The 27,239-nt window shown below is 41.9% G+C and overlaps 1 protein-coding gene across 3 annotated transcripts in view; it reads right to left on the bottom strand.

Moving 5' to 3' along the window:
- Positions 1-379: 379 nt before the first annotated feature.
- The window catches only part of LOC138746489 (SWI/SNF-related matrix-associated actin-dependent regulator of chromatin subfamily D member 2-like), a 44,671-nt gene continuing 17,811 nt past the window's right edge, over positions 380-27,239 (bottom strand). For all 3 annotated transcript variants that reach the window (XM_069904691.1, XM_069904692.1, XM_069904693.1), the window contains exons 5-13: positions 26,357-26,476; positions 23,719-23,814; positions 21,191-21,292; positions 17,912-18,073; positions 15,923-16,020; positions 13,405-13,540; positions 10,139-10,261; positions 9,318-9,419; positions 380-4,944 (exon numbers count right to left, since the gene is read on the bottom strand). In XM_069904691.1, coding sequence (XP_069760792.1) covers positions 4,891-4,944; positions 9,318-9,419; positions 10,139-10,261; positions 13,405-13,540; positions 15,923-16,020; positions 17,912-18,073; positions 21,191-21,292; positions 23,719-23,814; positions 26,357-26,476 — 993 coding nt within the window. In that variant the 3' untranslated portion in view covers positions 380-4,890. The remainder of the gene's footprint in view (positions 4,945-9,317; positions 9,420-10,138; positions 10,262-13,404; positions 13,541-15,922; positions 16,021-17,911; positions 18,074-21,190; positions 21,293-23,718; positions 23,815-26,356; positions 26,477-27,239) is intronic.

A 27,239-nucleotide genomic window follows, 5' to 3' on the forward strand; every position in this document is an offset into this window, starting at 1 on the left:
CTAGTATACTTTAATTACAAGGAGAGGTGAGATAGACTGGGATTTTTCTCCATGAAGTGTAGAGATTGAGTGGGAAACTTGAAGATACAAAATCATGAGACCCATGGATAAGCCAGGGGGATCTAAAACTGAAGGTCATAAATTTAAGGAGAGAGGAAAGATTTAAGAGTCCTGAAGGTGCATAGAATGAGAGAGATGGATCTAATTGGAATGTTTAAGCCATTCTGACAGCTACATGGTAAGGGCTGGAGGGAAATGGCCCAGAGAGGCACCTTGGTCAGAAGTTAAAAGAAAAAAAATCACTTTTGTTTTTCACCCAATTCTATGCGCTGCACCCCTGCTCTCTCAAAACCAAAGCAGGATGCAGAATAAACACAAGTTGATCTTTACCGTCTTTATTTTAGTTTTACACAAAACATCTACAGCAAAACTTTTACACGTCATCTGCACTGGCTCGGGAACAAACACCAAGTTACAATGAACATATCATCAACTCTTTTTGTACCTATTTGAAACAGTTCCTACAAGCCAGTAAAAATTGCATTTTTTTTAAAATATACCTGCCATAAAGACTTCAGTGCTCCCAAGCATTGAATGATGGCGTTCAATCCATCAACTAGTGTTCAGCTAGTGCTCCCCTAAAACTGCTGCCTAATTTTTTTTTAAAACAAAGTTGTAAAATCAGAATGTGGCTACCCTGGTCACATTTGCTTTAAAGGATAATGAGCTCTTTGGAAATGGAAGGCAGCTGAATTTTTAATTACAAAGCTATGGAATTTTTAAACTGCATCAATATTACAACAATATTTCACTTTGAACAAGTACCTAATTAATTTAGGCATTCTCAGTATAAATATTGTGTACCTTGGTCCAACACACCATTGTAATCAATATAAAAGCCATAAAACATTTAAAAACTGTAAATATAAACATTAAAGCATCACAATTGCTGGCACTAGGGGGTGCATTTTACAGTCCACAGGAAGAATGTCTCATTACAATCACATTTTCACTTGGGAATTACTGTTGCACCTCACCCTTCCACCTTTCCAGACTTTCGTACTCATTCACACCAACTGAAATGTGGAGGATTCCAATGACTTATTCTGCTGTATTTGCTAATAAGGTGGATTATTTCAATGTTAATTTGGTTAAACCAGACGTTCTCAACCTTTTTGTTTCCACTCATATACCACCTTAAGTAATCCCTCACTTACCACAGACACCCATGGCATAGGATGCTTGAAGTGGTATGCAAGTGGAAAGAAAAGGTTTGAGAACCACAGGGTTAAACATTGAATTGTTTAGTAATCCAGCAATAGAAACAGTCCTTTCAGCCAACCAAGTCCACATCAACAGTCAAGCACCACTTGTATTCCTTCTACTCTCATATTCTGATCAACTATGCCCAGATATTACCACTCACATGCCACAATAGAGGCAAGAGAGTGGCTAATTAAATCACCGAGGCAGGTCTCTCAGATACAGAAGGAAACCAATGCACCTAGGGGAGACCCACACAGTTTTAGGGTGAACATCAGTCCAGACGAATTGCACTGGAGGTCAGTGTGGAATTTGGGTCACTGATCCTGTGCTGCAACAGCTTATATTAGCAATGGCCTGAAACTGCGTGCCGTGGAAGCTTCAGTTAGCATCGTTAGTGAAGAGAAAATGAATCTTTGGTAACATCCTGAGTAGCACTCCCATCAACCATGCAGACTTTGGGGGTTGAGGAAAGAAAAGGTTTAAACGAACAGCATCCCCATGTGGTAAAATCATCCACGAGTTATTTGGTGAGGGTGAAGTGGGTCGTGTGCAACTTTACTAATGTCACTTCCTAGAGAAGTTTTTTTTTTAAAGAAAACAATTTCTCAGCTTACTGGGATGAAATACATGCTTCCTAAAATTCCTGCAATGTACCAGTTTAAAATAGATCACAGAACTTGCAAATATATCTGAAGAAATTTTAGCAATACTTGTGTAAGGAACTTAATTAAGACTGAAACTTATTTACACTTTGGACTAAGGCCATTTTTAACTTTTAACCTTTCATTGTATTGTGTAAACTACAATACAACCACCAGTACCAACCAAGCTGGTGGCTGGGTACAAAACCCATCGCAGTAAATGGGGACGTAGAATATATGTGCCTGTTGATAGTCCCCAAAAACCAGGACACTATGTGCTTGTTGGTAGGCCCTGAAAACAGGGACAGAGTCCAAAGGGTTAAAACATTTAATGGTAACTTGCAAAGGTGGGAGTTTGCTGGAGCAATTTGCAAAGCTATTGGGGGGGTGGGGGGGCGGGGTACTGAATGGAATGCTCTACAAAGAATTAGCAAGAATTCAGTGCCAAACACTCAAATGTGGCTTGATTTATTATCTGTGGATCTGATGATGGGTCACAGGCTAGTGTGAAGATTATGTTTGATTGTTTGTGCAATTCTGGTATACTTCGTTAAGAGAGACATCTTCTTGCTACACATAATGCCTTTATCACATAGCCATCCAAGTGATCACAATCTCACCAAAGCAACTTCCCTGCATTTTAATACCCAAGCTAAACTACTCCAAAAGAGACAAACACACACACACACACACACACACAGCAATCACCACTGTAAACCTTGAAAGCAAAAGCTTTGCAAATCAGAAATTCAGATTAAACAGTTAAATTTACCTTTTGCATTTTTAACTAAATGGCGATTTACCTGAAATATTCTGCTCCGTACCCTTAAACTTTATCTTCCTGAACTCAAAATTTTTTTTTATATAAAACATCTATTTACTATTGAAAAGCAATTTTTCTTCCTAAATAGAATTTCCTAACAAAATTAGACAGATTCCATTTTCATGGAACCTTGATCAATATTCCTATAGTTTGAACCCACTTCTGTGCAGTTGTATGGAGCTGTGCCCCTGAACAGAACAGATCCAGGTTTTGTTGCAGGTTCTCGGTCATCACTTGGATGCTCCATTTCTGGAGCCTTGCTGCTTTGGATAATCCATTACTTATCTGCATTATTTTTAATCATATGCTCCACTATGATTTTTTTTGTTGTTGTTGCAGAAAATAGGACATGAATTGGAGATTGAATTGCAGAATTCTAAAATAGAGTTCATTGTGTTGCTGGCACACCCTGCTGATGCTAGCAATGTGTTCTCAGAGACCAAAATATTATTTTGGTTACTAACAGTTTCAAATAACCAATTTCACTGATTTGACCTTTTTAAGAAAAATGTTTCGAGATTGAACAGCAATAAAACAGTCGTTTGAAGTACTTCCAAAGACTAAATCTACAAGGACAGTGTAAATTTTCCTTTCCAAATTATCCCATGTTTTTCAACCCAATTAATCATTTTTCTTTCTTGGTGGTTTGGAGGTCCTTGTTTAGCTTGCACAAATGGCACCTCCCTTGCCTGAAATTTGAGAGAAACGGAGTTTCCCTGACAATGTGTACTGTCATTTAAAACGTAATTATACAAGGTTCAAACCATCCCAAATCGTAAATATTATAAGTAGAGTTTTGATAAACTAAAAGTTTATCTTAGTTTCACAATATTCAGAGCATCTTAACTCAAAACTATTTGCTCAACTTAATCCCTCTTCAGTGTTCACCATCAGAAAGCTTTCCGCTATTTCTGACACCAGCGGTTTTGAGTTGGATTCAATCCATTTTTATAGCAGTACATTCTACTTACTTTGTTGCAACATGATTTTTAAAAACTCAATAACAGAAATATCCTTGTTTTTAAAAAATTCACAGGATATTGATAAAGGAATAAGGCACGGCATAGGGCTCTAGAAAATGTGATGTACTTTTCTGAGAGCAATGCAATTTGGATTGTCACTGCAGGGAGACAAACAAGGTGATGTCTATCTTTATCACGAATCTGATCAGAGTAGTGGTCCATGTAATGGAATACATATTCCTCCACCAGAGACTGAAATAATCCTCAAGAAATGTGACTGTTGTCATATTGGCTTGCAGCTATTAAGTTCAGATCCAATCCCATCCTACTGATCTATCTTTTGAAAGACCAAGTTGATTAAACCTGAGAGAATTTGAACTGTACAAAATACGACAGTGCTTGGTCCAATCAAGTGTTCCCATAATACTCGTGATAGAGTGTTAGGTGGTATCTCTGCAATTTCAAACTTTCAAGGGGATACACAGATTGCAGATCAGAAATTATGACATCAAGTGCACAGTACATTCATAAACCAAGAATGTATAAAGTCTTTCCAGGCATAGCTGCCACCTAAATAAAAACTGATTGCTTGCAAATGCTGGAGAGCCTTGTATCAAAGGAATGTATTTTTTTTAAAAAAAGAATGTCAAACTGCAGTCGTCAGAAATAAAAGTTTTGTACACCCTTTTGTACATCCCATGTACAATTCTGATCCTGATCTTTTGGTTTACTATGTCTTCACTTTAGAAGACCCTCCAGCTAGTCTGCAGGGAAGGGGGTTGTAAAGTCACTCAGGTGGTGGAAACTGGTTCGGTAGCGAGAGGAACGTGCAAACCTGCAGATTTCAGCCTCTCCAGATGGGTTTCAACCACAAGAACTGGGGATTATAAATAAAAATTGGGAGAACACCCTTTCAATTGTTAAGCAATAGTTTTAGAAAAATAATAATTTGAAGTTAATTTGTTTCTGCTGATGTTAGTCACTCTCTGAATCACCACTGCAGTAGAGGGGAATGGATGTTACACAAAAGCATTATACTTTCTTTACAAAAATAGTGCCTGGATGTCCTTGGTAAGGAGTAGTTTCTTCGCTGGTGACTTGTACTTACGCCAGGCTATTCTCAGAGATCCAAGAAGCAGTGCAAGTAACATTGTGAGTGCAGAGCTCCAGTCCTTTGGAAGGAAGGCACCATTATAATCTAAGTGAAACGTATTCCAAGGACTTGTTCCAGTTCTTGTCTGCGTTGCTGAACCTGTAGAGGAAAAAGAGCAGATTGAATTGTTAATGTTGTAGCACGATTTCAAGTTTATTATCATCTGATTATACAGCATTCTTTGGACCTCGGAGCAAACACACATAGAAATAAAACACATACAGACCATACATATGCAGTAGGTTTATACTGTTATGAGCCCAGAGGACCCATAAACCCAGCAAGAGTAAATATTCACCAAGACAAATGGTTACTTAAACAAAAGTTGCTTTTAATTATATCTTTAAACATGAAAACAGATTCAAACTTTAACTTCTCTATTATTAACTTAAACCCCTTCTAATTCTAAGCGCACGTGTATGTATTTTGTGTGTGTGTGTGTGTGTGTGTGTGTGTGTGTGTGTGTGTGTGTGTGTGTGTGTGTGTGTGTGTGTAAGTTCAGAAAAGTTCTTTGGTTCACAGTCCAATCTCACTTCACATTTCTCCAAGTTCACGGATTGCAGACAATTCTTGTACTGTGCACAAAATTTAACATGTATAAAGTTCACCAGGATTTGGTGCTCGAAAGCTTAATGTTTACCGCTCAGGAAGGTGGTTCTTGGTTTTCAAAGAGAGGTGTGTTGTTCCAGGGCGTCCACATCTGATGTACTTCCATCAGTCATCTCAGTGTCTTTGTGACAAAACTTGCCCCATCAGAATTCTCCAGATGATAACCTTTCTTTCGGGTCACCACAGAGTTCCTTTTTGTTTCACTTATTCCAAGCGAAGCATTAGACAGCCAGTCCTCTCCTCTTGCATGAACCACGAGGGCTGTGACTAGGCTGTCTTCCAAAAGCTTGTCCTGTTCCAGTCCCAGCTACTTCTGCTGGCTGACACTGTGAAGTGATCTCTGCTTCTCTCTCTCTCACACACTCTGAGAGAAAACCCGTTTGACTCTCTCTGCTTGCAAAATCACATGACCCTCTTACAACAGCAAAACTCTCCGACGGACCCTAACGGTGCCAACCTGCTCTTTCATCTGTTGCTTTTGGGTAAATAAGAATCCGTTAGTGAAGTATCTTGAACACTCTTCAAAGCTCTTGCAAAAAGGTGTGAGAAGCCACTATTGTCTCCAGTATTTCAAATAAGATGTTTTAAAAGTGTTTGCATGTGACCTTCTCCAACAAACCTTTCCCAATTTATCTCCAAGAAGCATTTCTATATACTCTGTCACAATACATATAACAATAAATAATAATAGTCTCAGAGGTTTTGCATGAGCAGCTCATTCGTCATTCGTCATTCATTCTCATTGCCCACGGGATGAAGTTGTTACTCAGGCTCGTGGTTCTGCCTGCTGACGTGAGTAGCTGAAAGATTCTCTATGCAAGGTAGTAGGTGTCCTCAATGATTTTGAGACAAATGATCCCGGTAGATCACATTGATGGGGAATGGACGGAGGAGAAATGGACTCCCCAGTGATCCTCTCTGCCATCTTATGGTCCTCTACGGCAACCATACCATACTATGATGGAGCCAGCCAGGACGCCCTCAACAGAGCTCTTGTAGAAATTTGATAAGATGGTGGCCTAGTAGTCTTGGCCACCTCCATCTTCTCAGGAAGTGCCAGTCGCTGTCATGCCTTCCTGAAAAGTGAAGAGATATGTGTCCAGGATAGGTCACTTGTTAAGTGGACTCCAAGGAATTTGGGGCTTTCTACTCTCTCCATTCCTGAGTTATCAATGTGTAGTAGAGGGTGGTCATTCCACAATCACCTCCTTTCTCCTGTCCACATTGAGACTCAGGTTGTTATTCCCGCACAATACGCCATTTTCCACCTCATCTCAGTATTGTGACTCAACATTGTTGCTGATGAGGCCAGCTACTGTTGTGTCCTCTGCAAATTTGGCGAGTCTGTTAGAGCTGGATCTGGCCATGCAGTCGTGGGCCAATAGTTTGATACTGTTCAATTCTGTTCAGTTACTGCTTCAACCATCTGGCCCGTCACCCCACCTAATATCTTTAAACTTGAGACAAGAGAAAGCAGCCATTGTTTATTTCCTAGTTTTTGAACCCCCTGCTACTTTGTTGGGTTAGGAAAGCTCATTTAAAACAACCCTTCTTTGTACCCGAATCGTCTCCACTGTCTGCAATTTCCCATTTATATCCCAGTGTCCTTGAAGATTTCCAATTTCGTGTGCTGGGATGAACGACAATTCTTGTTCCAGGCAATTTATCCACTCTCAGTCTATTAACACCGAGCCTCATTAAGCTAAGGCCTTTTCCTCTCTGTGGACAATCCCAGACTTAAATACCTCAACACATGAAGTAGTAAAAGTGACCACAAGTTATGAATGTTTGAATCTTGCATTTCTAAATCACTGTTGGGAATAAATTACCCTTTAAAAATAATTGTTTTGGTGTATTAACCATCCCTGAGAATATTAAAAATCAACCACATTTGTGGTTATTTTGGTGAAATAACTTGGGTCTTTACAACAGGTCATCCAGGAAGTACCACAAGCAGGGGTGTGTGTACATATTATGCATATATACGTGTACACACAAAAACAGGATACATCCCATTCTTTCTGTACATTAACAAGTTGGCAATAAATGGAAACAACATCAACACAGGCTTCTTTGTTCTTAATTCACTACAAGAGGTTGAGATTTATGGATCAGACTGGCAAAAATCTTGGAACAAACAAATTAATGTGTGATCCAAAGTACATGCAGTCCCCAGGCACTCCTTAAATTGTGGCTTACATAGATCAAACGAAGATTATTCATAAATAAAGATCTCGGTGCTTATTGTTCATTTAAAATCTCTCAAAAGTGCTCTACTGAAATAATTTGGAGCTGCCCAGTCTCTACCAGCAGGTTCAGTTGCTCTGTTGGGTTGGCTAAACTACCAAACCTACTCCCCACATTCCATCACCTGCAACAACAATTACCTCCATTTACACATTTCCCGAAGGCCTCCAGAAGCAAATGGAACATTAAAACATGAAATGAGAAGGGATCAAAGCAACATTCAGAATAGCATGGAAGCAGGATTTGCAAGTTGGATCTGTAGCCAGGAGCACTTAGAACTTGTGCAGGAGACCATGATAGTCTGATTTAATTAAAGTTCTATAATTATTATAATTGTACTCAGATTGGTGCAGTGCTGTGACACGAACCTGTGCAGGTGTTGGTGAAAGGGTGTACACTCCGATTTCACCCACATGAATCTTTTAGACTCAGTGTGCTGCCATTTTAGATGCTAAGCAGATACCAGGTTCCAGAACTGAAAAATGCACACCAAACCCTTGGCCTCCCTTCCATGCTGGTGCAATCAACCCAGAAAAATTAGAGCAAAAATAAAATTTAAGTCAGTTTGATCCATTTGTTCAGCTCAGAAACAGGCCCTTGGACCCACTGCATATGTATACTGAGGTTGGAAGGGGGTGGCAGGGAATCTCACTGAAACATTTTGAATGTTGATGGGCATGGGCAGGAGATACAAAAGGTTGTTTCCCCATAGGACAAGAGGGCACAGGATTGAAGGTCGTCCGGTTAGAACAGAGATGCAGACAGAGGGCGGTAAATCTGTGGAATTTGTTGCCACAGGCAACAAATCAGTTCTTGATTAGCCAGGGCATCAAAGGTTATGGGGAGAAGGCTGGGCAGTGGGGCTGAGTGAGAAAATGGATCAGCTCATAATTGAATGGCAGGGCTGAATTGCCTATTTCTGCTCCTATGTACACACTGACCTTTTGCTCAGCTACACTATTGTCATTTGACCACCTTATGTCTCTATGCATTGTCTATTCAGGTGCCCTTCTAAATGTCTCAAACACTGTTACTATATCTGATTCCACCACCTCCTCTGGCTGCATGTTCCAGCCATCAACCAATCTCTGTGGGAGGAAAGCGTAAAAGACTCAATTGACAATATTTGGTTTATTTCCCCCCACCACCATTTAGAAAAGCACCAGCTTTTCTATTCTCTTTAAAATACCGCTTCTTGCAAACATTTGGAAAACCGGAACTGTGACAAGAGACAATCTGCTCCTCCCGGGGGTGGGGGGTTTGGTCCTTATCCATGATGACCTTTTCTAAAGAAAGGCATTTACTCCAGCCTGCTCGTGCTTTCTCCTCCTTCAGTAATCACATGCCCTGTTAAATGTCCCATCATCAACTCAGATTTGCAGCATCTACAGTATTTAACTTTTCCCTTTCAGTGTCCTATTTTGGCAATTCCAGGAACGTTAAAATCCTATTCCTGACTTAATACTCAATGGGAACACATCAATGGGCTACCAGATGTAGAAAATAATGGAGGGAGAAGGTCACTGAAAATGATGCGCTAAACACCACTGTAGAACACAAAGAAAAAAAGGCAAAGATATTTGAGTGAAAATTATTTGAGTGAAAATTATTAGTACTTTTGAGAAGATGAATCTTCCAACTCCCTCCTGAGTCCAAGGTTCGTGGTAAAACTCCGCCCTTCTCTCCTCCTCTGGGTTCCCAATGACATCAGTCATAATCTGCATTCAATACAAATGAGCATTACACAAAGAATCTTCAGAGATCAAGTGTAAATTTTAAACTACTACTGTGTGATCGAGTCGGAATTGTATTTATGAGAGTAAAGGCCAAACTTAAACCACTGTATTTGTCTTCGCGATTTTATACAAGGTTTGAGGGTGAAGTGCCCTGGAGGGCTCAAACCCCAAATTAAATTAAAGACCCCCTGCACCCGGCACACAGCATTTTTTGGCTACTCCCGTCGGGAAGAGCACACAGGAGGATCAGAGCCAGCACCACCAGGCTGAGAAACAGCGTCTTCCCATAAGTGGTGAGGACGCTGAACAACCAAAGGAAGTCCTCGCATTAACCATTTGAGACTCTCATATTCGTGAAACAGTATTTATGTGTGTAGATGAATACTTGTCCTGAATGTGTTTGTATGTGTTATGTCTGGTTGCATGCCTGCGAGCTTTCCACCAAAGACCAGAGAACGCTGTTTCATTGGTTTGTGCAATCGGATGACCAATAAACGCGACGTAGTGAAGATTATTTTGATTCTCATATTTTAGGAAGACTAATCTCTTCTGCTGTCAAAGTGTGCTCTGTATGCAGTCATCCATAAAGATGCCCAGCAAACCCTGGTAATCACTCAAGCTGTTGCCATCAGAAGGTCTTATCAAAAAAGATATTTTATGTACAAAATGAAAGCAATTTTTATTGCCATGAAGATTCTTACCTTGTAATCACGGCACTGCGACTTTATCCAGTCCTGAATAAACTCCTGAGGGTGGTTGCTGAAGCTTAGCATGAAGTCACGTTGGATCTTTAACTGATTGATAGATTCGATTGTGTCATGAATCTATAAGAAGAGACACATCTATTCATTATCATTTCAAATATCTTCAGAATCCATCAGAACATCTGGTTAAACATTAATGAAACATTTTAGCGGGATTTTAAGTAAAATTAAAAATCACCAACTTGCATATCTCTTGCGCTACAGGGCAAGAGCTTTAAAGTAGAAAGAGGTGCCTCTACATAAAGTTCAGATTAACCTACTTCTATATTTATCCAGATAGACTCCAATTTTTCTGGTGAGAGATCTCATCTTTTGAAAGGGTTAATTGATAAGATGTTATCAATTAGAAATCAGATCCACAGATCAAGGGAACAATAATTCTTCCAGCAGTAATTTTCCAACTCTTTAAACAATTTTTGATTTATTTACAGCACTGATGTTTATTTTTGCAAGTCTGCCAGAAAATGCTAATATTAAAAAAGAACAGAAATTTAAAAACACCACAGACAAGAGATCAATATCTTGAGGTATGGAACTGGCTTTAATCCTCAGCTTTCCACATCATAGATAGCACAGGGCTAACACCATTTAGGCCCAAGGGGATAGAAATTACTATAATTTAACATCAAAGTGCTCCATTGTTTAAAAAAAAGTATGATGTAAAAGCACAAGAGTTTGTTGTTCGGTAGATTTTAAACACATCACTCCTCAAATAAAGAAATCCTTCTCTCGGTTTTAAAATTTCCCCTCACTAATTTCCATTTTACATCGCTGCTTCCACTTTCCTGATGTAATTCGGAGTCTGGTCAATCGAAAGTAATTAATATTCTATATACTACTGATGCTGCAAAACCAAAGCATCTCTACCTTGTAATCAACAAATATACTTAAGTAATCAGCTTTGGAATGCCCACTCTTAGGGGCATCAGAAAAGGTCACTGCACTTTACTGGTTTATACAGACCTATACTCGTGGATAACACAGATCAAGAATCAATAGCGCCAAGGAGATTTCTATCACAATTTTTAAGACTGAACTGGGGATGCCTTTAAAGGGAAAAGGTGCAAATAGTGTCTCGAGTCTTCATTACAGTCATTTGATATAACACAGTGAGTCATTGGATTCAGGCATCCTGCTCCTGACTGGAGTGGGGGCCTTGGGCTCCTGGCAGGGTCTGGGGCAACCAGATTGATTTAAAATGCATACAGTGTAACTGGGATGTTCCAAATAAAGGGAGAAGTGGAAATGATGTAGATATGCCAATTAAACAGGGAAATACAATCAAACCCAGATTTATCATGACCCCGCTTTTGTCACGATTAGATTTTATGGACCCCAACGTTCATGTCATAATGGGATTTCACTGTATTTAAGAGCCTTTTGATTGGATTCCCTTTCCCACTTTCATAGAACACTACAGCTCAGAAACGTGCCCTTTAACATATTTGGTTTCAGATACCAAGGACAAGGCTCAGACCTCCTCCTTCTCAGAGGCACTCTTTGATATTCAGGGTTGGACCTGCAGGGAGGCAACAATTAGGTCTTGTAACCCTATCAGATCAGGTTTAACAGATTCTCTCCCACTATCCACAGGAATTCTTCCTCCTTCAACAAGCCTTCAATGGAACAAGACCAGGATTAATGGCAAATGATCAGAAGTCACAAGACTAGATTTCCCTCTTTGCAAACCTAATAAATATAAAAGTGGACACAAACTACTTTTAAAAAGAAAAGACTTGTATTTTTAAGCCATCAAGATAAATGGAAGTAAAATACAAAATTAAACACCGGAGTTAAAAGTGAAAACACAAATGCTGGAGAAACTCAGCTGGTCAAACATATGTAGCAAAGATAGAAACATAATCAATGTTATGAATTATCTTTACTGAGCAGAGGTTCTCCAGCATTGGGTTTTTACTTGAGACAAACGGGATGTCCAGTTTTTTTAAAAATTTCGCCTGTAATTTGCTTGGGAAATCTTGCAAATCTTTCCATGAGCGAACACTGTTGCCTTTTTTAACTGCATCATTTGTCGCTTCTGTAACAGAGATTATTCTGCCTTCCACAGCAGGCTGAGCACGGCCAGGGATAATCGTGACCCTTATGTGGCAGTGAACTCATGATTGCCATAATCCCTCAACACAAAAGCAAGGCAGAACTAGGGCAGAAAAATGAACCAAGCTCAACTGTTTCCTTGTCCTACAGTTTCCCCATATGCACCAAAGTTCAGATTAATTTCAAATAAATAACAGAAACAATTTATTGGCAGCAGGAGAAAAGGCCCATTGGAACAGTGGATGAGAAATCAAATGGAATACGAATGTGATAACATCCATTCTTCTAGTCTCTTAACATTGTTCTCCTTGAATCTGCAAAAGATCGTGGACACAGCCCGGGACATCACAGGCAAAACCCTCCCCACATCCAAGGGGAACGCTGCCATCAGAGAGCAGCAGCAATCATCAAGGATCCACACTGCCCAGCACCCACTCTACTCTCGCTGCTGCCAGAGGTATCGGTGCTACAAGGTTCGCACCACCAGGTTCCCCTCCACCGTCAGATTCCTCAATGACAAACTCAATCAGCGACTCATTTAAGGACTCTTAATTGTGCACTTTATTTTTTTTTGTTCTCTCTGTATGGCATGGTTTGTTTACATTTTAAAAAATTTGTTTACATGTATACACATCTTCGAGTAGTTTATTTTGCACTACTTCCTTACCCGCAGGAAAAAGAATCCATCTCAGGATTGTATGTGATGTCACTTATGTACTCTGACAGTAAATCTGAAATCTAAACCTCCTCTATTGAGCCAATGTAGTAATGGCAGAAGGAGTAAAGAGCAATGGTGAGGCCCTGTGAGCCAAGGGCAGCATATTTTGTGTAGCGGTTAGCACGACACAATGACAGCCCCAAGGACCAGGCGCTGTAAGGAGACTGTACGTTGTCCCAGTATCTGCGTGGGTTTCCTCCCTTGTTCACAAGACATACGGGGTTAGTCAGTTAATTGGTCACATGGGTGTATTTAGGTAGCACAGGCTTGTGAGCCAGAAGGGCCTGGTACCATGCAGCATCTCCAAATTAAAATTAAAAATAAGTGCAAGGGGGGGGGGAGAGAAAGTTAATGGCAGGAACCTTAACAGCATCGACGTGACCTCAGCTAATCAAGAAATGATTGACATTCCCTGTTCTCGATGACTTACCTTAAGATCCAGGACTGCAATTTCCTGCTGGTTGGTTGTTGAAAGGAGGAAGTTGCTCATTTGACTCTTCAGAGGGTCATCAACTTCAACATCGATGTCGTAACAAGCAGTTTTCTTCTGATCACTTGGATCAACACTGTAATTTATGAAAGGCGAAAGATTTATTCCCTCATCTACCCACTAATACAGATTCTGTGCTACCTGCCATTCCTAAAGGACAAAACACAGAAGTCGGTAGATACGATGGTTGAAGTAAAGACACAACGCAGGAGAAACTCAGCAGGTCAAACAGTGTCCTTTTTATAGCAAAGGTAAAGATGACTGACATTTCGCGTTTGAGCCCTTCATCAAGGTAGGGAAAAATGTCAGCGTCTGAATAAATAAGGGCCCAAAATGTCAGTTATGTACCTTCATCGAACCATAGAAACTTCAGCACAGGAAATAAGCCATTTGGCCCTTCTAGTTTGTGCCAAACATCATTCCTCGGCCCACTGACCTGCACCCATTCCATAAAGGTCCAGACCTCTCCCATCCATATATCTATCCAATTTATTCTTAAAACTTAAAAGTGGGCCTGCATTTACCATATCAGATGGCAGCTTGTTCCAAACTCCCACTCTCAGAGGGAAGATGTCCCCTTAAACCAGTGGTTCTCAACCTTTTTCTTTCCACTTACACACCACTAAGTAATCCCTATGCCATAAGTGCTTTGTGATTGGTAAGGGATTGCTCAAGGTGGCGTGTGAGCGGGAAGGTTGAGAATCACTGCTCTAGACCCAATTGTTACAGAAATATTTTCCTTGAGAAAAATTGTCATTGGTCCATTTCCTTTGGAGTTCTGAAACCGTGCACATAACGAGTCAATTAGGTACGATTAAAACAGTGGTTTTCAACCTTTTTCTTTCCACTCACATACCACCTTAAGCAATTCCTTGCTATAACAGAGCACCTATGGCATAGGGGATACTTAAAGTGGTGTGCGAGTGGAAACCACTGCCCTGAACCTTTCACCCGATGGCTTTGCTATATAAACGACACTGTTTGACCTGCTGAGTTTCTCCAGCATTTTGTTTTTAAGTCTGACAGCACAGCCTATTACACAAGCCCAGTTCACTTCCTGCAGTCACAATCCAGTAACCATTCGAGATTTTACTGGACTAGCCAATCATCAATGACTGTGAATTACCTAACCCAATCACCAACTGCTTACAACACTAACAACACCCTCAGACTAGATTTTCATTGGAAATGCTGTATATAACCCGTTAGTTTTGTGGGCAAATTTTTAGGATAAAATTTAACGGGGGTGGTGACTATTACACTCATTCTATTTTTGAGTGTGACAAGTACCTGAGTTGTTCTGGGCCTCATGAGCTCGGATGGCCGGGACCAGGTTGCAAGTCCATGTTCAAGGCAAGGCGAGGATTTACAGTTAAGGCCTAGGCCAGGATCATGGAGCTTGGATGGACAGATGGCTGGAGCCAAAATTAAGGTGGTGGGGGGGGGGTTGAATTTTACGAGACAGATGGAAAATACCCCCCCCCCCCGATTTTTGGGCCAAAAATAGGGGGGGGGGGGGTCAACTTTTACATGGTATCAACTATTACCCAAGGATATGCAGTAGCTGCCACCCTTTTAACACTGAGTATTTAATCTCATCTGTTGTTTAATGTCATTGAACACAGTTTTGATTTAATTCATCTGGGAAGCAGAATTATTGTCATGGAGTTTGTACAAAAGCCACGTCCAATCTTTTGGGTGGAAACGACTGCCAGCTTCAGCAATCTGAAAACTTGCAGTGTCTTTTGTCACCGATCCACTGACACATTCATTCCATGATCCCACCAGAGTTGGCCAATCACTTTATTCCTCCCCACTTCAGCAAGGTTCACTCACTGGCAACTTAAACCTGTGACCCTTCGCTGTTTACCCATGATCCTTACAGGTGAAGTGATTCCCTTTCAACTCCTCTCTCAGAAGCTTGAGCTTGATATTTCGGCTAAGGTGAGCAATTGTTGTACAATTGGAGGTGCTGTCTTTTGAATGAGACTTGGTTTCTTAGAGGAATGCAAACCTTCCAGAGCACTATTCCCTGCAGGAGCCCCAGGACCCTTAACCCTAGCTCATAATTATCAACATTATTAAAGCTGATCTGCTTTTATCACTTCCTTTGATTTTTTTTTCTGCGTACACCTGTCGAGCACAGTAAATACATTCAAGGATTCACAGGCTGCAAAGTGCTTTGGGGTGAGCAACAGGATAGGAAGGGCACTACCTAAATGTAAGAATATCACTCTTGCTATATCTGTTGCATCAGCGACGAGCTCTTCCTACACTGGCAGAACATCTCAGAACTGCAAGATTTTGATGAGAACAATGTTAATACCTGATGACTGTTGTCTACCCTTTAAGGCTCGATCGCACACTGGAATCCAAATATCTAACCAATCACTTCACTAATGAGCCAAGAGTTCCACAGAACCCAAACAGCGAAAGCCAGAGCGCCGACAGATCCTACCTGATCATGTGATTGATGATGATGGGGTCTGGGTGTTGTAGGAGACCAGCCAGTTTCATTGGAATTTCAGTAAATTTCATCCGCATGCAGTTAAATATCTAAAAGAAAGACACACTGGCAAGAGAGCAGACAGAGAGAAAGGGACACCAGCTATACGAGGGTAGCAGATGTTTCCCCATCTGCTCTACTGAGGAACTGGTATTTATTACAGAGTCGGGGAATTTAAAATGACTCCCATGTAAATAAGTGTTTTATAATTACATTTCACAATCAGAATCAGCTTTATTTCGTGAGCACGTCACAAAATGTGTGGTTCTCCAGCTGTAGTATTGTGCTTTTCAGGTACAAAATTGTTAAAAATTACAGTTCCGAAAATACAATATTTACGAACAAACAACAAGTGCAAAATGTGAAAGAAGTGATGTAGTGTGTAGAGATTCACTGTCCATTCAGAAATCTGATGGCAGAAGGGAAGAAGCTGTTTTTGTAGTGTTGGGTGTGTCTCTTCAGGTCCCTGTACCTCCTTCCTGATGGTAGCAGAGAGAAAAACCTGGGTATGGAAGGGTCCTTGATGATAGATAGGTGTTTAAATGGAGTCGCTTAATTATTTTACCCTAACTAGATGCCCAAATGCAGCACGAGATCATCTTTCCTTCCTTCTCTTGTGTTGACTCCCTTTCATAATCTCTCCCAAGGAGACTTGGAATTCAATGCATGTAATTATTGCTATACTTGCATAGCACTTACTCAATAAATCTGACCATTTTGGAAATCCTGGACGCTTACGCATCAATCTCATACATTTGTACACCAAGTCCCCATTATCCGCAGATCAACAATCCACAGATCTGGGTCCTCCTGAGCTTCACTGTGTATTTTTAGGAACATGGCGATCTGATGATAGGCTCATCTCTATCTACCTTTTCCCCCTATCCCTTCCTACCCCTACTTTGTAAAAATCTATCCAATGTGCTCTTAAATATATTTACTGCGGTGCCTCGAATGGGCAGCAAATTTCATAGATTCACCACCCTCTAGGAAAAGCAGATCCTCCTCATCTCCGTCCCAAATCTACTATCCTGGATCTTGAGGCTATGCCCCCTAGTTCTAGTCTCCCCCAACAATGGGAGCAAGGCCTACCTCTATCTTATCCATGCCTTTCATAATTTTATACAGTTCTACAAGATCCCCTCATTCTAAATTCCAGCAAGTACAGCCCCAGACAACTCAAACTCATCTCTGAAACAACTTGGTATCTGGTGAATGGGATTTGCAGCTGGAACATTTCTGTCTTTTGCGACAATCTTAAATCTACAAGCTGAAATTCAGACTTCTGCAATTTAGATTTAGTTTCCTGTTCTCCTTTTAAATTCGCAGAGTTATTTGCATCTCCTTTAGACTCATTACCTTTACTGGAATGATCATTAGATCATTGTGCAAAATGTTAAAAACAACCAGAATAGAAGTTTGTTGGGGTAACACAATTAACGATGAAAATCTGCTTGCCCGGCCCTATCCTCAGGATCTGTGGGAGTGGAGTGAAACACAAAAGTCTGGAGATGTAGTGATTATAGTAAAAAAGACACAGAAATGCTGGAAGAATTCAACCAGTCTTGGAGGTAAATGATACAACACCGACATCTCGGGCCAGAGTCCCTCAAGGTACAAGCAAACAACAGGCAGGCATCTGAATTAAAGACTGAACCAACAGCAAAGAGGTGTTAATTGGACATGATAAGAGGAAATGAGAGAATTAAGTTTTGGGTCTGTAGAGGCAGAGAAGGGTTAATGGGAACCGGAGAAGTCGACGTTAATGCCATCCGGTTAGAGGGTGGCCAGTCGGAAGATGAGGTGCCGGTCCTCCAATTTGCGAGTGGTCTCAGTCTTGCAGTGCATGAGACCATGGACAGAAGATGGTAAGGATGGGGCAGGGAAATAAAATGGTGGCCACATGCTATTGCAGTGGACAGGGAGTTGAGTGTCCCTTACCTGCTTGAAGTAGCGATTGCAGTTGATGTATTCTTTCTCGTGATTGTCCTGCAGCTTGTTTTTCTTGATGTAGAGCCAGAGGGCCTGCATGATGTTGGCACGCGTCTGAGTGTGGACACCCAACAAACGGGCCAACCTGACGTCGAGCTTGTACTGTGGGGGCTGAAGTGGGAGACAAGGTTATCTGTGATCACATTTCACTGATTTAGTTCAGTTTCATACAGACAGTTCTGCAATGGGTGCTGCCTACCTGCTGTCACTCAAAAGGACTCTCATCTCAGACACAGGACAGCGACAAACCCTCACCAGGAAAGATATCAATAAGATTGTGTTACGTACATGACAGCAGTGATAAAAATTAGCCCAGACAGTTATATATTTGATTAATAATGAAAAATATATACAACACCTAGACTGATTTAACTAACATATCTAAACTTAACTAAATTTATATACAATGACCTAACAAACTCTAACAATACAGTGGTGTGAGTGAAATACCCCAAGCCACTACAGATGAAGGCTCAATTCTTGGAGGGCAGTTTAAAGTTCAGTTTCAGAAATTCAGCGATGACACGCAAGTTTAAAATTGACATGACACGCAGGCGTTAAGATGGTTGAGAAACACAGGCCTTAGGATGATGAGACATGCAGGCCTTAAGTGGATGTGGCATACAGGCTTTGGAATCAGAGATACAGGCTTTAAGATGGGATTAACAGTTCCTGAAGTGGATGAAAAAGGCTCGGGGTGGCAGAATGTTGATTACTCAGGACACCCTTGTTCCAGGTGCTTCAGAGAAGTGTCCTTTTTGGATGAGTGCCTTCTTCTGCAGTTAAAACCCTTTTTGTGGGTCAGTTGGTGAGCGTATTTTTTCTGCAGCTTTAAAACCCTTTTTGTGGGTCAGTCGAAATGGTCTCTTATCCCCTCTACAAGCAAAAGGAGTAAATCTGACAATTCTGTCTATAACCACACAATGAGGCTAAGTGGGTATCTCATTCCCACAAAGGTCAAAGAGCTGTTGACTCGTGTTGCTTCCTTAAAACGGCGTCAAACAAAATGTGCACTGCTTTTTCAAGAAGCTGGTCACATGCTCTCTGCCCCTGGCTTCTCCCCTTCACTCTGCAAATGTATCAACTCTTTGGAACATGCTGTTGAAAACCTGCAGGCTTTTGTTAAATCTGTACTCTTAAAAGGACAGTCCCACAGAATAAAATGAACTGAAAAATTGGGAGAGCATTACAATTGAAAGAATACAGAGAAGATTTACTAGGATGTTGCTTGGACTTCAGGAACTGAGTTAAAGGGAGAGGTTAAACAGGTTCAGATTTTATTCCCTAGAGCGTAGAATGAGGGAAGATTTGATAGAGGTATTTAAAATTATGAGGGAGATGAGCAGCTACAAGTACCCTTTTCCATTGGGGGGTGGGGGGAGAGGGAGAGGAAGAGAGAGGTGATACAAACCAAAAGTCATGGGTTAAGGGTGAAAGGGGAAAAAGTTTAGGGGGAACAAGAGGAATTTCTTAAGAGAATGATGGGAGTGTGGAATGAGCTGCCGGCTGAAGTGGTGAATGCGGGCTCATTTTTAAACATTTAAGAAGAATTTGGACAGGTACATGGATGGGAGGGCTAAGGACTGGGTGCAGGTCAGTGGGACGAGGCAGAAAAATAGTTTGGCATAGAGAATAAGGGCCGAAGGGCCTGCTTCTGTGCTGTAATGTTCTATGACGTTTGACACTACAACAGCTGGGCCAGGTGAGCTACAACTGTAACGCAACCCATGGCGCTCTCTTTCAACGGTTAGAAAATTGCTCTCATATTAAGTGACGCTATCAAGTTTCCTCAATTTTTCTGTATCCTTGTAACTTGATGCTCCTTTAATTCCAAATTAAAGTGAATCCTTTGTCTGCATTTCCCAACCGCTAACCAAGTTGACATCAATTTCTACTTGTTTTTTTTTTATTTTACAGATGACAAGTGAACTCTTTACTTTATCGTGAACAAAAGGTTTCCCTTGTACTCTACATATCTGAGAACACTAATATTTGCTTCAATGAATATTGAGTGCAAAGATCTTTCAATTTTATCTTCAACATTAGTGCTTTGGTTAATTTGGGTAGAGCCCCACACCTGATGACTTGAGAATAAATGACTATAGAATCCAACAGATTCAGAATCTGATTTCCCTTTTAGAATTGTGTAAAAAAAAAGAACTGGTACAAGAGGATAATGATGAACCGAGATAAAATCCCAACTGGTACACTCACATCTTTAAAAAGATATATTCTGGCCGCTATGTGACTTCAGACCAGAGCAACAATGGGTGCCTCTGACGGCAGCGGACCTGCGGAGGCAAAGTGCTCCCGTGCAGTATCCAACTGCCCAGTCCGACTGCCATTGGCTCAGGACATGCTTTAAACAGCCTGTTAAAGGAGCCAATGGGTGGTATTATTTAAAATCCTGCAACCTTGGGGTCTGAGCCTAAGATACTTGAGATTGGCTGCAGCCACAGGGGCGGGTCACAGACTCCAGGGAAGCAAAGCCCTGGCGCTGGGCCCCAGAAAACGACGGCAATATGTGCAGAAGGGACGACCCATGAGACAGTGACGGAAGCGGCGGCCCAGCGAGAGGCTCTGTGGCTGAGACACACAGCCAATGGGCTGTTGGCCACTCAAGGTGAGGAAGCCAGGCAGGAATCCCCGCTAGCTGCGGACTGCTGGAGACTGCACTGAAAGGATTCACACCAAATTGTGGCCTGCCTGAAGGGGTACCAAATATTGGAACAGAGATGCAAGAGGGCTCCTAACCGAGGCTTTGTTCTGGAGTTCGGCACCGCTGATGGTTTGGACTGGACTCTTGAAAGCCGCAGAGGCTGAGGGAGCCCTGGAGGTGAATCCATGGACACTCAGTGACCCTGAAGGGACTCTCTTTTGCTTCTCTTTCTGACTGTGTAAGAGGCAATTTCTGCTGATGGTGAATCTGTCTGCCTTATGGCAGATTAAGCACAGTTTTGTATAATATTACACTATTTTTACATCACAATAAAGCAGTCTTGACCTGACCCCTTCCAGTGATCCAACAAGCTGTTCACCATCACTGCAAACTGCAATATAGAGCAGCAGTTTAGAATCACCACCAGCTTCCTAGTGAAGGTCATGGGAGGCAACCTTGCATTCCATATCCACGTTAAAAGGAACTTTATACATGAGTCGCTAAAGGAACCAGTGGCCTCATCACAGGTTGCCGCTTTCCAATTCATAATTGAGCAGTTCCAGTCCTACCTGGTGATCCAACATCAACAGCAGGGTGCATTTCACATTCACATCTCCCGGTCTCTTCACCTGAAAGCCATCTGTCTCCTGGGTTGAGGGCATTCTGTGCCACTATAAATACACAACAAAGGTGCAGGTTACACACGACGCACATGCCATTTATTTATGTGTGCAGACGATTCATGGTTTTGAAGCACTGTTAGTGCGATGCTGTTACAGTGCCAGCGACTTGGATTTAAATCTGGCGCTGTCTGTAAGGAGTTTGTACGTTCTCCCTGTGTCTGCGTGGGTTTTCCCTAGGTGCTCTGGTTTTCTCCTACCCTTCGAAATGCACGAGGGTTGAAGGTCAATTGGGTGGGTCACAACAAAAGAGGGATCGGTTTTGTCAAGTTTTACTATTTTTGGTACACAGGCAGCCAATCTGTTTGCTCATAGTTTTGCTATTATCTGATTCCACCTGCAATGAATTCGCCCATTGTTACTGAATGAAGATCTACCGGGACCAATGCCTGAAGAGGGTGCACAAAATCAGTGAACCGGTGCGGACTCAAAATGCCAACATGGCCTGTTTCCACTCCGTAAATGGTTATATGGGTGGCATGGGCTCATGGGCTGGAAGGGCCTGTGACCGTGTCCAAATTTTAGAGATAAAAGCAGACCAATCTGATGTCGAGGTTGCATCATGGGGCATAAAGTGGGAGACCAAGTCATCTCACCCAGGTAAGGAGGGAGGAGCCAAAAGAGGTTATGGTGAAAGTGATGGGCAAGGTTCATGCCCGAACTACTGGGAGAAACAGGCTGCACTATCTACTGAAGCTGAACATCACAGGCAAAGCCCTCCTCACTATAGGGAACGCTGTCGGAGAGCAGAGGCAATCATCAAAGACCCTCACCATCCAACACATGCTCTGTTCTCGCTGCTGCCATCAGGAAAGAGGCATAGGTGCCGCAAGACTCGCACCACCAGGTTCAGGAACAGCTGCTCCCCCTCCACCATCCGACTCCTCAACCACAAACTCAATCAGAGACTCATTTATGGACTCATACTTGTGCACTTTATTGATTTTCTTTTGTTCTGTGTTACTGCACAATTTGTTTACATCCATTATATGTTTACAGTTATTTTATTTGTTTGCATGTTTATGCTGTGTTCAGTTTAGTTTTTGCACTACCAATAAGTGGAATCTCAGGGATGTATGTGATGTCATATATGTACTCCGACTATAAATTTGAAAATCTAAAATCTGAACAGCTGAATGGTGTACATTTGCAACACTGGAACAATATTATGTATCATATTAGAATTACTTTTGTGTAAAGATTCAGTTGAATTTTCCACTGAAAAGACAAAATAAAAAATTTCTCCTCAGGTGATGCAATACACAAACATGCTGGACAAACCTAGCAAGTCACAAACCATCCATAAGTAGTAAAGGATAACCAACATTTCAGGCCTGGGCCCTTCATCAGGAACAAGAAAACACTAGCATCTGGAGACTAACTCTTGTGTAACCTCAGGAACCTGTGGTTTCAGGGCTGGTGGTATTTGATAGCCTTCTTATCCCCTTTCTATACATCTGTACCAAGTATTTTCCTGTCACAGGATATCTAACAGTCCAAAACCCAAAACATCCTGCTCGTGAACTGCTGTTAGTCATACAGGAAACTGCAGGGTAGCTACGGTAATCTCTGCTACACTTGGAACAAAAATGCAGATCAACATTATCTTTAAAACAAAAAGGCCACTGAAGCCAGCACTTCAGTGTAATAATAATGAGAAAGTTTGATCATTCCGAAAACAAAATTCATCGTTTCACAGCAATTCCCAATTGCCACAGCAGGGAAGATGGGAACAGGCCCCCTTAAGGCAGCAGAAGCTTTCAAACACATTCACAGTGATCAGATTAATGTTATCAAGAGCAAAACAATATGGGTGCATGACACCAAACGGGGCTTTCTGAAATGTGTCATGTTCAGACAAAAAATTGTGCAGCAAATGTCTGATCGATGGCCAGGTAGTTTCTGCCAAATAAGAAATAATTCCTGGTGCACAAGCTAAATGGTGATACCATGTTTCCTATTGTTAGTGTAGCAGTTAGCACAATGCCCTTATAGTGCCAGCAACTGGGACTGGGTTTGAATCCCGCACTGTCTGTAAGGAGCTTGCACGTTCTCCCTGTGACTACAAGGGTTTCCTCTGGGTGCTCCGATTTCCTCCCACCATTCAAAAATAAACATATCGAGGGTGTAATTGGGCACCACGGGCTCGTGGGCCGTAAGGGCCTGTTACAGAGCCGCATGTCCAAATTTTTTTTTAAATTACATTTAAAATATAAAGTTTAGAATGTATGTTTATTATTTGCTCAAGCAGCAAGTTCAATTTTGAAGTTTCCTGGTCTTGTGAGGAGTTCACTATCTTTTGACACTACCTGATGGACAGGACAAGAGCACATGGTGCGATTGCAGAGAACAAGGGAGGGGCTGGTATAATGGCCCCGCCTCATCATTTAACCTATTCTAAACTGATTACACCGTACCTCTACCAAGTGATTGTCTGGACCGTAAAGGTCTTTGTCCAATTCGATAACCAAACTCTTGAAAAAGGACGAGAACTTCCTCTTCACTTTCCCAGGCTGGAAAAAAGGGCAATGGCAGAATCAATTAAAATGCACACCCATCTATAAATGGACACACTGGTCTGGAGGCACATAACCGACTACTAAGGTTAAACTGATGCCAAATCAAAACTAACATGATTTAGGAGTTTTGGATGTTTATCTTCTTTATTGAGTTTTGCTTGTCAATGTACCATGCCGGCCACTGTCACAATAAGGATGTACTTACCAGCCCAAAGATACCCTTACAGCACTGGTACACTGCATCTCTGTGCAGTGCTTAGCATTGTATGTCTATTCTGGGTGATGTTATTACCAATCTGGGGAAATTGCTTCAAACGAGCTTTTCAGTTGCATGCACTTAGATGGAATTTGCAAAAAATTCAGAAGATGCAAATGATAAATTTATTAAAATAAATTCACAGAGATTTTATAATGAGATTACTTGTTATACCGTTTCTGTTCCCATGTTGTACTTGGAGAAGTTAACATTTTCCATGGTAACATTTCCTGGCTGTTTTGCACAACTCAACAAATTTGACCGGACATTTATTGGCAGCAATTGCATGCATGTCAGAAACCCACTGGATGATTTCATTCCCAAGGCTACAATCCTTTCAAAGCAGTACAGCGAGACTCAGATCAGGTTACCTTGAGGGCACAGGTTATCGGAAACTCCTGGAACCAGGTGGCCAGAGCAGTATAGTTCAGTCAAGGAAGCTTGTGAGGCAAGTAGTTTCCTTCCTTTTAAGCCAAATGCGCCGCACCCCCCAACTCAAATACCTCGCTATTTTTCTCCCTCCAATGAAAATCCTGATCATCCACCTGCTAATCCAGTTGAGTAGGTGTGGTCCTAATCCCCTCCTTCAAAACAAAACAACTATGCCAGTTTTGATAACTGCACACAAGTGCTGGAGAAATCCAGCAGGTCACACAGCGTCCATAGGAGTCAAGGATATCCCCATCATTTAGGGCCTGAGCCTGTTCTCAATGTATCCATCCTATGGATGCTGCAGGACCTGCTACTTTTATTACAATCACATCTTCACACCCTCTTATTTTAAGTTTAAAATCTTTGCATAAAAATAAAACTATGGTGGTCCAAGTTGCCAACGATTCCATCTGAAACCCATCCCTCCTTGACCGGCCCCATTTCCAATAATGCCAGTGTAGATTCTAGCCACCTACCTATAGGACTTCTGGGGATTTGCTGATGGTCAGAAATTGTAAGGACAAAACTGAGAATTGTAACTGTGAGGGGAAGGGGGGAGGTGGTGGGGAAACTAAAGCTGTTTTCCTTAGCTAAAAAAAAAACCCTCCTGGAAGAACTCACAGGTAAAATCTATTTTAAATTCTTCCAGAAAATTATTTGTTGCTTCAGATTTCAGCATCTGCAGCCTCTTGGGTTAAATCAAAATCTGTAGACACCGTGGTTGATGTTTTAAAACAAAAATCCACACAAAATGCTGCAGAAGCTCGGCAGGTCGAACAGTGTCCTTTATGTAGCAAAGGTGGAGACGCGTAACTAACATTTCGGGCCTGAGCCCTTCATCAAGGTATGAGAGAATGACGGCCTTCTCTCATACCTTGATGAAGGCCCGAAACACTGGTTGAAAGCATAAAAGACGCTGTTCGAAATGCTGAGCCTCTGCAGCCCCCTTCCTGCTTTCTTTTGAAGGATGAGGGAACTCTTAATTGAGGTATATAACCCGGACCAGGAAGTGGAACACTGGCATGATGGGCCCAACACCCTCTGTTGGTAAATGTTCTCAATTCCCTCATGTTCTCTCGGCAAATCTTGAGTCTTTCTCTACCATTCTGTTCATACCTTCTCTGCTAATACATTAACTTCTCTGACTTGGGCAGATATTATGCTTTTTTTTTTAAAAAAAAAACCCTTACAATTCATACAAAATGGAAGGCATTACAGTACAACCCTCTTGAATTGTTCCCTTCTTTATTCAATTGCCGCTTGGCTTTCACGTGTGGCAGAGTTCTTATGCCTGGTGGATCTGTTCCCACTGACAGGAGAAGGGGCAAAGGCCACTGATGCCTTGAAACCAGATGCTCTGGGCAGATGGGGCTTATTAACCATAGATGGCAACACATCTAGGAGGGGGAAAGCTCTGATTTCAAACCTCCGCTGCCTTGTGGCTATACCCACTCAAGGGAAAGGCTTTGGGAGTAAATCCGGAGTCAGAATCCCGAAGATGACTGACTGCTGCACCCAGCACCGGCACGGCAACTCCTGCAATGCTGCTGGTACCAAACTCTTACAACTTTCGTCGTACATTTGGACGTCATTAGCATAGAGAGGGGGGTTGGAATCCCACCTCATGGGCAACAGATGGATCTCCATATCAATTATGTCCTGGCTCGTGCCCTGAAGAGTGACTACCAGAGCCAAAGTACCCATGGTCGACCACGACAGACAGAGGCCACAGATAGACAGCTGCCTGATATTTATTTTCCATTACTACATTGTACATCCTTTCGCCAAAGAAGAAACATGAGTGAATATGAGTGGCGTACGGTATAGGGTACACGAAATACAACTTACATCATCGAGTAGCTTTCCTTCCACTCGAAGCTCCCAGGATGCAATGGCCTCTCCCTCCTCACCATCAGGTCTGGCTGGAGTGAAAGTGTTTGAGATGTAGATCCGTAGCTTGCGTTTTTGCTGAAATTTTTTAAAAAAGCATGGTGATTCACAAGCCCTCCTAAACAGGCTCACCTGGGCATCATTGTCCAGGCATCGGTTACTCCCAGTCTGAAGCCGTTGAGGGAGTCAAACATCTGTAAATTTTCTCCATTTGCAGGCTGCTGCTTGAACCTCAATGCCAGAGACAGTTTGCACTAAACAACCGAAAGGTCTTCAAGAATTGCCCAAGCAACTCCACGTCAGACAACAGGATGGGCCAGTTTTAAATTAAATTTTGAATTTTTAGAAGTTTAGACATACAGCACGTTCCCACAAACCCGTGCCACCCAATGACCCTACAGCCCTCGAACGTTTTGAACTGCGGGACGAAACCGGGGCACCTGGAGGAAGCCCACGTAGACACAGGGAGAACGTACAATTCCTTAAGAGATAGCGCCAGATTCGAACCCCGGTCACTGGAGCTGCAACTGCATTGCACTAACGTGCCGCCCCAGTTCAAATACAAATGCATAATGACCTGCTCCTTTAACAAAATTAGTGACGGCGCAAGTTCAGACAGTGCAAGATATCATACCTTTTGTTGTTGATCAACTAGTCAGCCCCGCCATTTAATCACGAGCTGATCCATTTCCCCACTCAGCCCCACTACCCAGCCTTCTCCCCATAACCTTCGATGCCCTGGCTAATCAAGAACCAATCAATCGCTGTCTGAAATACACCCAATGACTTGGCCTCCACATCTACCTGTGGCAACAAATCCCACTGATTTATCACCCTCTGA

The sequence above is a fragment of the Narcine bancroftii genome, chromosome 12 (assembly GCF_036971445.1).
Source record: "Narcine bancroftii isolate sNarBan1 chromosome 12, sNarBan1.hap1, whole genome shotgun sequence".
Lineage (NCBI taxonomy): Eukaryota > Metazoa > Chordata > Chondrichthyes > Torpediniformes > Narcinidae > Narcine > Narcine bancroftii.